Here is a 13,345-nt window from a genome sequence, read left to right on the forward strand (position 1 = left end):
GACTGACCCTGGTCCCTGAGCCCAGAGAGGAGGAGTACGGAAAGGGAGGATTCAGCAGCCTGTGGGGATGGCTGGCTGGAAGGAAAGCCAATGATCCCATTCCATCATGGGTCACATCCCCTCTCTTGCCTCTGAACTTTCCTTGGTTGAAGAAAGTGCATAGCAGCTCCAGGCTTGTCCAAATACCTTGGGCTTCTTGGTCTGCTTTTAATTTGTTGGAATGTAGGCAGACGCAGACTGGCTCACCCCAGAGGAATGCCTTTGGCTGTGTCCAGTGGCAAAGCACTGACCAGTTGCTTTAGCCTCACTGGGAGCCTGGTGATGACCCGAGTCAGTCAGGCTGGGCTCTGAACTTCTCGGCAGGGCGGCTAGAGGGCTGCCTAGGGAGGACTGTTGAGGATGATTACGATGGAGCCGGAGCTGAACGAAGACACATGCCTGCATTTGGAAAAGGAGTCCCGAGAGCCATCTAGCCCACCTCTGCAAAGGAACGACTCTGATATGACGGCCTGGAAGGGCAGGAGGAGGCTTTGAGCTGTACCTTGTTGACCAGGAAAGGAGGAGAAAGGCATTCCAGACAGAATCTTCCAGCATGTGAAACGGCTGGAAGCATAAAAGGGAATGGCTGTTGGGTGTGACTGGTACATAGGGTGGAAGAGATGAGAATGCGGAAGAAGGTAGGGAAAGACCTTGTACGCCTTAGGTTAACCTATGCTATTCAGACACCAGGCCAACATTCCTTTAGAAGAAAAACCCTCCGGCCAGAGACGGCTTTTTCCAGGGCGACTCTTGGTATGTCCACTGCGAAGTGAGGGTTCTAGGAAGTAATTAACTGGAAAACAAGTCATTTGCTGATAGATCGAACATGTAATTAACCACCCAAACACTTGGCAAGAACAGCTAATAATAATTGTGCTGGGCACAGTTAACAGAAGCCTGTCTTGGCCAAACCAGAATGGCTGGTCACCACTATTTTGTGAGCCCTTTCTATGTGCCAGGCACTGTGATAGGCTCTTAACTCGGGTCATTTGTTTCCCTCAGTAACTCCAGTTGAGCAGGTGTGATTATTTCCATTTGGCAAACCATCAAGAGTCCCCAAAGCAGAACTGGCATCCTTTTGTATTCCTTTCCCAGCTCCAGAATCTTCCCCTTCCACCCTCCTGTTTCAAAAACTTCTGCTGGGGAATTCCCTGTCCGTCCAGTGGTTAGGACTCTGTACTTTGACTACCGAGGGCCCGGAGTTCGCTCCCTGGTCGGGGAACTAAGATCCCGAAAGCCATGTGGCATGGCAAATAATAATAAACTTTAAAAATTAAAAACCTCTGTCGATGCTTAGGGCATTCAGCTACTCCCCTGTGTACCTTTCCTAGCCACTGACATCTACGTGCCACTTGGTTCCTCCCCCAGATGAAAGGCTTGGGCACTTGAAGTTGAGACTTCCTCTCCACCCCGGCCCTGCAGTCTCTTTTGTTGGCTCTGAAGTCTAGTTTGCACGCCCCATGCAATCTTCAGGCTTCCTCTTCCCCGACCCCTTCCACTCTAGGGCCCCATCCTCACTGCCTATCAATCACCGAAGGGCGGGACCACACCCTGGACCTTGAGACAACTTCCTGTACTCTCCCTCTCTCACTGCCATTCCACCTGCTCCCCTGTGTCATCCCAACCGCCCGTCCTTTAATGCCTTCGTTACACCCGCCAGTGGTGCACTGATCAATGTTTAACCTGCTCCGTGGACTCGGCACGGAGCTGCCAATATAACATATGCCTGCATGCGTGTATATAAGTTTATTACGAATTTACTGATATAAAGAATATGCGGCACACAATCTATAAATAATAAAATATACAACAGCCTTTACTGTAAACTCTATCAGGCCGATTGATTTCTGGCAAACTCTTTTCATCTGTAGCCAACATACGGCGCCGATGGCGATTCAGCCAGGATTTGACAACGGGACTTGCATCCCAATCCACTAACTCTTTTCTTAATAAACGTTTTCTCTCGGTAAATTCAACTGACATGGGACTTCCCTGGCGGTCCAGTGGTAGGGGTCCGCGCTCTCACTGCCGAGGGCCCAGGTTCAATCTCTGGTCGGGGAACTAAGATCCCACGAGCTGTGCAGCACGCGCCCCCCACCCCCCCGCCAAGAAAAACACAACTGATAAGATTTATTGCTAAGCCATTTCCCCCCCCTCGTTCAAACTATATTTATTAAACTGAAACTTTGCTCCGCTTCAGCACCAACAGTGGGGGCATCCCTATCATAAGATACAACCAGGGCAAATATTTACTTCAAGAGCAGACAAGAGCCACGTGTAGTTCACGAGGACATGATGAGTTTTGAGTATTTACTGCCTTTGTTTTCTAATGTAACTTAGTAAGTTTATCTAAGTTGATTGCAAATGATGGTGCTGTCTGAAATCGGCTCACAAAACTCCTGCACACTTAAGCATCAGTGCCTGTGCAACGGATGATCGGGCCCCAGCACACCACGGGGGCCCCTCAACCTCAGCCTAGCCCTCTCCTCTCCTCGTTCCCTACCTTACAGGTTAGCCTATAAGGGCACATGGAGCTGACGTCCTCCACAGCCTCTGGGTGAACATGAGCAGGGTGAGGTCGAAGTCAAATAGTCTACAAATGTCTCTCAATTTTCTTAACGTAGGTCCACTTGTTCTTGGGAAACGAGCACTTCGACTAGTTTGTACCGGGCACATAATGGGCTTACAACTTACTAAGTGCTTCGAGAGTTACCAAGGAGAGGTTATGGACTCTCCTGGAGTTTAGGTCTGGGAAAATGTCTACCCACTCCCCTGTGTAAGAGATGGAGGCCTGCAAATGGGAATGCAGAAAACCCATGGAAATGAGCCAAGGAGCTCTTCCACTTACCCTGCGGGGAAATGCTGACTGTCCAGAAGCCCCACCAAGGAAACGAATCTCCAAGGCCTACCGTTACTTATGCTGGCACCAACTCCTAAGCTGAGGCTTTTCCCCTGACAGGGGAAGTCATTTGCAGACACTACCTCATCCTCCAACCCTCACATCAAACCGGTGAGGCACGTAGAAGGTATCCTCAACTTACCTCATCTGTGGGGCAGTCACTGCCCACGCATCAGGGAAGCTCACTGCTCTGCAAACACTCCGAGTGTCCCTGCCACCTGCACAGATTAAACAGTGGGCATCTCCGGTTTGTTCTCGAACCAGTTTGCACCCAATGTGCAAAGTGGACCGTCCTCTATCCCAATTCCCCAGAGAGAGAAATCTGTGTTAAAATGGCCCACTGTGAGCTCTGTTCTAAGCAGCTAAGGTCACTTCACTGGAGCAGCAATTTTGGTAATGTTACACTCCCCAGAATGGGTTTGCAGAAACTCCAGCAAGTGGGTTACCATCTTAGGCAATTTTCAGTTTTATGGGAACTCTGAAAGTTGCTTGTTGGGGATTGGAGCTCGTGGAAGGAAGGGAATGTAAAGAATGACTGACAAGCCCCCCCAAAAGTTGCCCTCTTTCTTCCTGGAGGATGTAAATCTCTACTTTCCACCAGTGGCTGCCAGTGCAAACAAGACTTTCACTTATCGAAGACATGAACGTGATAAAAGTACTAATGCCAAGAAGTTTCGACTTTGCCTTTGAGTTAGTTCACGGGCAGTAGGGTTGAAAACAGTACCCTGCTACCAGTCAAGCTGAGAAAAGTTGGCCTCCAGCTCCCTTTTTTCTCCTTAACAGGTGAATGCCTTCTCAAGTGTGCGGCTTCTCCCTCTCAAACAGTCACGCTGGCGAAGCCTGGGATCTGCATAGAAAGCCTCCTCTCCCAGCCAACTGCAAAACTAGCAGCTCTCTCTTGAACTTCTAGATGCCCATGCCACTCTGCAGCTTCCTCTGGTCAAAGGATCCAAAGGCCTGCCCTTCACCTGCAGCTCGTACCTCGGCTGTCTCTACCTCGCATCCGGATTACCCACCACCCCCCAGGACTCCCTGCCTTCCTCATTCTTTCACGCCAGCACAGACCTCCCTTTCCATTCCACGCTAACTTCACTCATTTTCCAGTTACTTAAACTGGAAAACATCCTAGAGACCATGTAACCATGTGATCACCAGGGTAATTTTCTACACGAAATAAGTGAGAATAAGGAAACCTAACATGAACACACTCTCATTTTAGAGGTCACGGCCCAGCCTGGCTGCAGGCTCACGACCCGTGACCCACTAACAGATGATACAGCGTTCAAGGTCTACGCAACAGTGACTACCGCCAAGCCTGCCACTTAGTGCAATACATCTCTTGGAACAGCCTTCCACCTGCCTAACCACACCAACGGGTGTAAGTTTAACCAGCACGATCACTGTCACAGTAGGACAGCTCCAACGTGGAGAAACAATAGCCGAGGCAAAGTCCTTCAGTGTGGCAGGTCCACAGGTCAAGAAACACTCCGTCAGTCTCTGGTCACAGCAGGGGCCTAGATACTGTCCGAGGAAGGAAGTTTCTCCCTCCATGGTAACCATCAAGCTCCAACCATGGGATCTGTCGCTTCCCACTGTGTTGCTTCCTCTTATCAACTGATGTTAAAACATGGGAACGGGTCTTAATAAGTGACATTAGGTGCGTGATTTTATGTATGTGGTACAGAGGGTTTTGAAAGGAGCCTGCTGGTTTGAGTTCTGGTGGTACAATCAAGGCGGTTTTCTGCATTTGGACTAGATCACTTTTCAAAGTGATCTATGCACAAGACCCAGGTCTGGGGGTAGATGCTTTTATCTGTTCCACACTCTGGGCTTCTGACTACTGTGTCTTTTTTTTTTTTTTTGCGGTACGCGGGCCTCTCACCACTGTGGCCCCTCCCGTTGCAGAGCACAGGCTCCAGACAGCACATGGCTCTCCATGGGCCATGACTCACGGGCCCAGCTGCTCCGCGGCACGTGGGATCCTCCCGGACCGGGGCACGAACCCGCGCCCCCTGCATCGGCAGGCGGACTCTCAACCACTGCGCCACCAGGAAAGCCCAACTACTACTGTGTCTTTTAAAGCAAGGGTTCCATTGCTGAAAGGAAGAAAGGAAAAAACAAAAACCTCATCTTCCAGTGTCTAAACAGACAAACATTAGAACGACCTATTTCCTTTTTCCTACTCCAACTCATTTGATGTTCCCTTGCCTAGCAAAAGAGTCAGAAGCATGGAGAGACGGGACTTAATCCTGGTTTTAATCCTGTATTTAACCATCATTAATCTAACCCCAGCTCATTCCTCGGGCATTTTCTGAAAAAAGCAAAGAAACCTCCATCTGCAGCAGCCACTGAGTGGAAGGCACGACGTCCCCTTCATGTGGCCTCGGGAAGCCACCGCTCCCACCACACCACCCATCCCTGCTCGCTGACCTCCTAGCCAGGGCCCTCCCCAGCCTGCCCTTCAGGTGTTTGTACCTTCAGCTCCACCTATTCCAACACAAGATCTCATATGCCTGGTCATTTCTGTGCCAGGTGTAGTGTGAGGCGCTCCACAGATGAAGTGCTCCAGGGTGGTTTGTTACGAGGGAGCCTACTTGCTCTTCAATTCTTGGGGACTATAGTTTGGTCCCAGAGGGACTGTTTCCACCCCCCCCCCGCAAAGAAATACCAGATTTGAATAAACCATGGCACCATGGCTGACAAAGTTTTAACTCACGTGAGAGCAAAACACAGAAAAACAGAAAAACAAAAAACCCCCCATGAACCTAATAAAGAGCTTATTCTGCACAACTAGAAAAGAATGACACCAAACCATTTAAACATAATTTATGTACATTTATGGCTTTATACAGTAACAGCAAAGATTGTTCTTGTGTCTGTAAGTACATCAGCATCATCAGGCACTTCTCAGAGGGTATGGGAACGGGAACGTGGAACCTGGTACTAAACTCGAGTAGCGAAACGTGGGCGGGAGTGACTGCGTCCCGACGGGATGGACGTGGCCGCACCTGGCCACGCCGCCAGGCTGTCAGCCCCCGGCCCCCGTCAGGGAGGAGGCCAAGAGTAATGCTAGGCTGTTCTGTTTGCATAAACCACACTGCAACTTTTACTGAATGGTTACTCCCAAACTAAAACCACAAGAGAAACTTCTTGTTTAAAAGTCAGTTATGAATGAAGAACTCTTAGGAGCTGAATGTTAAGAATTTCCAGCTGGGGAGTGGTGGGTGGGAGGGGAGGACTGGTGACATATATTCAGCAGCTGAACGAATCCAAATCGTATATTTTGGGGGAACTGTTTCCATTTTAAGTGTCTTTCTCCTCTTTTGGGGGATGCTTCACTGATTTACTGCTCACTGGGATACAACATTTGCTAATGAATTTAGACTTTGTCAGTTTGTCAAAGCAGAACTTCCCAAGTAACACATCTATGACCTAAATATATTCCATACATCTATATTACGGAAACAATACTTTATATTTAAAATATCTGAATAGCTCTATAATACAATATGCTTTTAATAACAGTACAAACCAGAGGAAATAAATCAAACAAGGCTGCATAGGTGATGTCATCTGCACATTTCACGAAGCAATCATGTACAATAACTGATACTCAGTACTCCAGAAAGTCAGTATTCTTACAGAAAAAGAAATTACCAGAGGTCACATAATGTTTGTTTTCAAAATAGACAAGGTGCCTTTCACTGGACTTCACTGTACCCCGGAGAGCTACCCAGGAATCCGGTTAGAATTCCAACACACAGAAAAATTTGAAGGAAAAAAAAAAAAAAAGATATTTACACAGACTCAAGAGGAAGCAACATCTTTTTAAAAGTCTCTCTACGAAGTAGTAAGATTTTAACAGTGATCTGTAGCTACGGCTGCCTCTTCAATGAACAAGGCTGAACAAGGCGGGGGGCGGGGAGGGGTGTCTGGGAGGCGGGGAGTGGTGGCAGGTGGGCCCAGAGGGGAACACGAGTACTCTGGCTCCAGCGAGCTCTAGCCCATGGGCAGGAGGCACTGCTCAGAAGAACTAGGGTTTCTATGACCAGACTTACTCTGGAGTGGCCAGCAATGAACATGGCTAGAGAGGCTGCTGTTTCGTGGATTTTCAGGAGCACAGGAGTCACTGCGGGAGCTCACAGCAGAGCCTGTCTCCTGGAGGAGCGCGCCGCCAGAACACCTGTGTTCTTGTTACACACGGAGGAAAAACCAAGCCAGCGGAGACGCAGCTCCCAGGCCAGACACGGCAAGCGTGAAGTGGGCTGGGTTCACGGGAATCAGAGCCTTCTCAAGAAGGCCAGAGGAGCGTTTTTGTGCACCTGTTCCTTGCATTGCGCGGATGCTGAGCGGTCCACGTGACTTGAGCACACCGATGGATTAAATGGCACGCAGAGCCAATTAACTTGATCTGTCCGTACAGGTCATTGGAAAGTATCAATATTGCAACATCATGATCAGAATTATAACCGGGGTTGCTAAAGGCAGAAGAAACTCTCCAATTCTTAACTTACGCTAAGGCTTTTAAAAATAAATTCAAATAGACAACTTACAGCTGGTTTGCTGGTTTTCAAATCCATTGCCCCAATTTTTAAGCAAGTTCTAATTCCATTTGGTAGCCATCTGCACTCATGAACACAAAACACTCTAAAAATCACTCAAGTGCCGCTTAAAAATTCCCCGCTTCGACTTAGCCTTCTACTCCTTGCCAGGCAGCCCAGGGACAGAGGGAAAGACGGACGAAGCATGAATGTGGACCTAATTCTTCAAGGCAGAGCTCACAAAACCAACCTCCTCCTAGACCAGGAAGAGCACAGTATTACGAGGGAAAACTTTTGCTGAAGCTCAACTCAAAAAGGTTAAGTTGACCAAAACCCCCCCAGCTTGAGAAAGGAGCACTGTTTTAGAGGTGGATCTCCCCTTCTGATCTACAAATATTACAAGGCCCCCCGCCAGGAGTATTTGAAACAAAGAGCATACGGGCATCAGTCAGAAGAGTCAATGCTGTGTGGTATGCTTAATTCACAGGATAGTAGAAGCGGATGGAATCTTTTAAAAACACATACATAAAAACATATCAAGTTCTCCTAAACGTGAATGTAACACAAAATGTTCAAAACTATACATCACTCTCCTGCCAAGACAGGGCCAGAAATGTCGAGTGTGCAAGTACTAATTACAATGATTGTAAGATTAGTCAGAAACGTCACCAAGTAGCATCCCAAAGAGTACAAACCAGTTAAGCACGTATAAAATTAGTACTAATCCAGTTAGAAATACAAAATGAAAATTACGGACGCTGCTTCAAATATCTGGGATTCCACAAATTTACAAGCAGACTATGTAACAAAGTAGACTCTAGTTTTAAGAAAACATTACAGTTCAATATCTATTCCAAAAATGATCTCAAGTCCCAACAATAACATCAAAAAATCATTCATTTATCTGGAAATTAGAACCATTTAAGTGTTTGTACAAATTTGCAAATAACAAAATAAACAAACAAAAAAAAATAGAGAAGACTTGTACAAGGCTGGCGGCGTTTAACCTATCTTCTATTTTTTTTTTTTCCCAAAAGAGTTCTGAGAAGTCCATTAATTCAGCAGATGGAAACAGGCTATTGGTTCTCCTGTGAATTATGTGGCAATGTGAACAGGTCCAGAGCTGTTCAATGGAGGTGCAGAATGGAGAGCTTGGTTCTTTGTCATTCATCAGTTCAGCAGAACACAGGTCGTACAAACAAAAGTTTAACTTATCAAGGACATGAGACCATCACAGTATTACAAAAAGAGTAGAAACTTTCCTTGGACCAAATGAATATTTTAAAAAAACAAAAATGCACACAAATACAATTCCGTAGCTACGGCTATATACAAAACTTGAAAGCACACCAGGATCCAAAAGTCTTTTCTGCAATTATATGGTGTAGTGAGTTTGGCACTTCATTGTAATGAAATTTCCAATGGCACGGTCCTTATCTACAGCAGCACGTAACCTGCAAACATCGGGCAAACATCCTGTACAGGAAAAGTGTCTTCGCTGCCAAGTCTGACGAAAGGAAAAAAGAAACACTTTTTTCTTTTTCTTTTTTTTTTTTTTTTTAATCAAGAAAACGAAAAGGTAGGGTGAAGGACATCTTTGGACTGCTTCTCTCAGTTCCTGCTGTCAGACAATCTGAAGTACTTTTAAGTGTAGCCTAGGAAAGAAAACACACACACACACACACTCATTGAATATACAGCCGAATTAAAATCAACTCAACTCAACATATTAGGGTGACGGACATACTGCAGGGTGGGCTGGACTTCCTCAAACAGCTCTGAAATCAATCAGTGGGAGAAAATTCCACTTTAAAGAGCCCTTCAGCATTTGATTTGTATCAAATGCATTCACTTATTGAAGAGTTACTAAAACGATGCAGCCGTCTAGTCTAACTGTCGAAAGAAACTCTTTAAAGCAGTTAGTTAGAGGAAAAGCTTCCTTATGTTTTAAGCTCCAAAGGAAAACTTATGAGCTGCAAGAGGGGCGGAGAATGAATGATAAAAGATGCCTCTGCAAGGGGCGGCCAGCTGCCATCCGAAAAGCCCCGACCATGGAAGACACAAGGCAAGGTACCGGGTTCCTCTCTTTTAAGTGCCGTTTTCAGAAGGTCTTTTGATATCAGGGTGCTCTTACCTGCTCACTCGCTCGCGCTCAGCCCGACACCCAGCTGTGTGTCGTCGTCTTGACACTGTGTGGGAAGCTTGGGTTGGGCAACACGTTGTCAAAGTTAAAATCCAACGTGTCTCCATCCATGAGGTCGTTCCGGATGATGGACTCCATGTCACAGTCCAAGCGCTCGATAAACATGCCGTCCAAGTCACTGGGCAGCTTCTCCTGGTGGAGAATGCCCATCCTGCCGTAGCCGTTGCAGCTGCTCACGGAGGAGTAGCCCCCCAGGGCATTCATCTGCATGGGGTGGGGCAGAGGCACTTGTAAAGCTGTCTTCACGGGGGCCAAGCGGCTCAGACCCGAGGTGTGGGGCATGGGGTTCACCGCGTGGGGCAAGGCACGCCCATTCACCGCAGACGTCGACTGGGCGTGTCCAGGGTGGGTGTGGGAGCTGGGGTTCATCATTTTGTTATGAGATGCCTGGCTGCCGTAGGCCGGCATGACCGAGTTAGGGCCCATCAGCACGTTCTGGCCAAGGACGCGGCTGCTGGGCTGAGCCACCCCAGGATCAACCGGCGTCATGATGTCGCTATGGGGAGGAGAGTCGGAAGTCAGTAACTCCTTCAAGAGTCCCGGGGCACAGTTATACTGACTCATGCCTCCGTAACTCGATTTGCTGTCCTGAAGCGTTTGCATAGGCATCTGGGGCAAAGGGCTCATGCTGGACTGGCCGTACGTGTATTTTTGGTAGTTTGGGCTGGGTGAATTCAGACTGGTGTTTGGCGGCGCAAACGAGTAGCATGGCGCCTGCTGCATCATGGCGCCTGGCGAAGACTGGGTTGAAACAGTTAATGACGTGGGTGATGAGAGAAGGTTGAGATTATCCAAAAGGTTTTCCATGTTCTCAGGACTGCTTATCTCAGACAGACTGGGCAGGGTGGAAGCCATCTTGGCAGCCGACGGCGGGTACACCATAGCGTGCACGTCCCCGTCTCCAAGATCATCCTGCTCAGTCAAAATGGGGGAAAGCCTCCCACTAATAGTACTAGCGTTCGAGCTAGTTCGAGGGCGAAATGTACTCCAGTTATCAAAGTCATCATTGCTGTGAGAGCCAGGGCTTGCAGGCCACTTAGAAAACTGAGATCCTGGGCTGTCCCCAGCGCCCTCCTGGCCAGATTGGAGGGATGCTTTTTTCTTGGCAGCGCGGCCTCGGCTCTTAGCAAATTTACTGTTGTTGTCCATGGAGGCAGCTCTTCTCCTGGGGGATTTCCCACTCTTGCCTCCCTCTGGATTAAGCATCCACCAGGAACTTTTTCCAGTTCCTTCATTCTGCACTCGAATAAACTTGCTGTGTAGGGACAGATTATGACGAATTGAATTCTGTAAAGCAAAACACCATGTTAGAAATACAATACTCCTCCAACTGGAAAACCCACTGTTCAATACAGACACGTATCACATGGAAGACAAGTCAAGTTTTGAAAGAGTTTATGGTATAGATTTCAACCTGTACAGTCACTACGTGAGAGCTCACATCAGTAAAGGAAAAACAGTAACGTATCTTAAAAACAGTATCTGTGTCTTAATTTAACGAGGGGACAAAGTTAAATGAGATTATAAACACCTTCTTTTATATAGCTCTATTTTGCAGGGAAATTACAGGAACTGGTTTTAAAACCACTTGGATTTGCTATGCAACTAGCATTCCACAACGAACTGTTATCAAAACCCCTTTCCACGCTGTCACGCCTATAACTACTGCAAATTCTCTTCGGATGGCACATCTGCCACTTACACAAAGTGAGAAGTTTTGTATTATGGGGCCCACATGGAAAGGAAGGAAAGAAAGGAAGGAAAGGAAGCAGGATATATTCTTAGTGAAGAATCAAAAGCCTGAAAACTAGTAAGACATAGATTCATTGACATCCTTAAAGTCCGTTAGGCAGATATAGGTGAATATAAGGACAACTGGGCTGTTGTCGTTTAATTTTAGAAAGTTGAACTACCAAAAATACAAGAGAGGAAGGAAGGGAGGGAGGGAGGAAGGAAGGGAGGGAGGAAGGGAGGAGGGAGGGAGGGAGGAAGGAAGGAAGGGAGGGAGGAAGGGAGGAGGGAGGGAGGGAAGGAGGGAGGGAGGGAGAGAGGAAGGGAGGGAGGGAGGAAGGAAGGGAGGAAGGGAGGGAGGAAGGGAGGAGGGAGGGAGGGAAGTAAGGAAGGAAGGAAGGAAGGAGGGAGGGAGGGAAGGAGGGAGGGAGGGAGGGAGGGAGGGAGGGAGGGAGGAAGGAAGGAAGGAAGGAAGGAAGGAAGGAAGGAAGGAAGGAAGGAAGGAAGGAAGGAAGGAAAGTTTAAATCCAAACGTTGTTCACAACCTTCTCCTCCCAGCAATAACCAGCAACACGCACCACCTAACTCAGCCTCTGACACCTGTCAAAGGTTACACTCTGGCCAAAAAGCCGGTCTGGGAGGGACGGAGTGGTGGAGAGGACAGAGAGCTGGTGTCTTTGATCCACTGAGTACAGCTCCACAACTAAATCGCACGCCCCCTAGGACAGTTAGTAAAGAAAATCAACTGTTTTTGGAGCACTTAGGTGGCTCTGCTACTCACTGGCTACAAACCTTGGGAAACTGCTTGGCCCCCATGTACCCTACAGCCCCTTTGGGGCTGTGCTACGGATTCCACGAGATAAGGTAGGTCAAATGCTCAGTGGTGTGTGCAACATGGTAAGCGGTCACCAAGAAGAAGGTGTTAGATCCCAACTTGGTTGGGGGGTGGGGAGGAGGGGCCCAAGGCACCGCCCATTTCCCTCCCCCTAGTCACTGGGGTGTCGGTAGGAGCTTACGGGTATCACAGACAGAAACCCACCACTCCGAACACGCTGCAACGGGAGCCAGAGACAGTCGCAAGCTCCAGCAGAAGCCGTGGAGCCAGGCGGTGAACAAAGAAGCCCGAATGCAATTCCCCTACTGGACACACGGTGAGACTGACAGCATCTGGAGAGCCTCTGGGACACGTGGACAAGGAAAGGGGGGCTCCCGAGGAGGAGGGAGCTTCTCTGATGGATTTTTTTGCCCCAGCACAGGACAGGGCACGCAGCAGACTCCGTCATCAGGGCCCTGATCCCAAGTCCAGGGGAAGGGACCTGGGGACCTGGAGCAGGGCTGTGTGCGCTGTGTGCGTGGCCCCCAGACTTCCCTGGCTTCCTCTGCCGACTGAATGCAAGGTTCAGCCTACCGAGCCCCCCGAACCGCTGCGGCCCCCCCTCCCTGACCACGGAAAGGCTCTGGCTGGATTTGTGGTTGCCCAGGATGCAGCCACGACACCCACACCCTCACACCATCGCCGTGGGACGCAGATGCCCGAGTGCCAATCACTGCGCCAGAACAAAGCCTTGGCACACAGCAGGGCAGGCGGGGGCTCAACACAGACTATGAGTTCACAATTTTCCTCACTAAAAGGAGGTAGAAAACAAAGGAAAAAAGATCTCACTTTCTAAAAGGAGATGCAAAAGTCAGAGTGAGGCCGGACAGTCACGGCTGAGAAATCCACATTTCAAAACGCCCTCTGACCCTCTGTACTACATTCCACCCAAGGATTGCAACACAGCAGCTCCGTGATGAGCCCTTCTGCCAGGCCCAGGCGAGTGTGGGTCAGCCGCGGCCCTGAATGGGGACTTCCAGGCTGGACGCTGGGCAGGTGTGTAAGTGGATGGCAGTGAGGGTTTCCTTCTGTTGCCAAGATTCTCCTCTTCCTTCTCA

General features: G+C 48.6%; 1 protein-coding gene across 1 annotated transcript in view; it reads right to left on the reverse strand.

The window, feature by feature from the left end:
• Positions 1-5,752: 5,752 nt before the first annotated feature.
• The window catches only part of FOXO1 (forkhead box O1), a 91,961-nt gene continuing 84,368 nt past the window's right edge, over positions 5,753-13,345 (reverse strand). Inside the window, exons 2-3 of the mRNA XM_059041627.2 lie at positions 9,614-10,969; positions 5,753-9,134 (exon numbers count right to left, since the gene is read on the reverse strand). Coding sequence (XP_058897610.1) covers positions 9,632-10,969 — 1,338 coding nt within the window. The 3' untranslated portion in view covers positions 5,753-9,134; positions 9,614-9,631. The remainder of the gene's footprint in view (positions 9,135-9,613; positions 10,970-13,345) is intronic.

Source organism: Kogia breviceps, chromosome 16 (genome assembly GCF_026419965.1).
Source record: "Kogia breviceps isolate mKogBre1 chromosome 16, mKogBre1 haplotype 1, whole genome shotgun sequence".
Classification (NCBI taxonomy): domain Eukaryota; kingdom Metazoa; phylum Chordata; class Mammalia; order Artiodactyla; family Physeteridae; genus Kogia; species Kogia breviceps.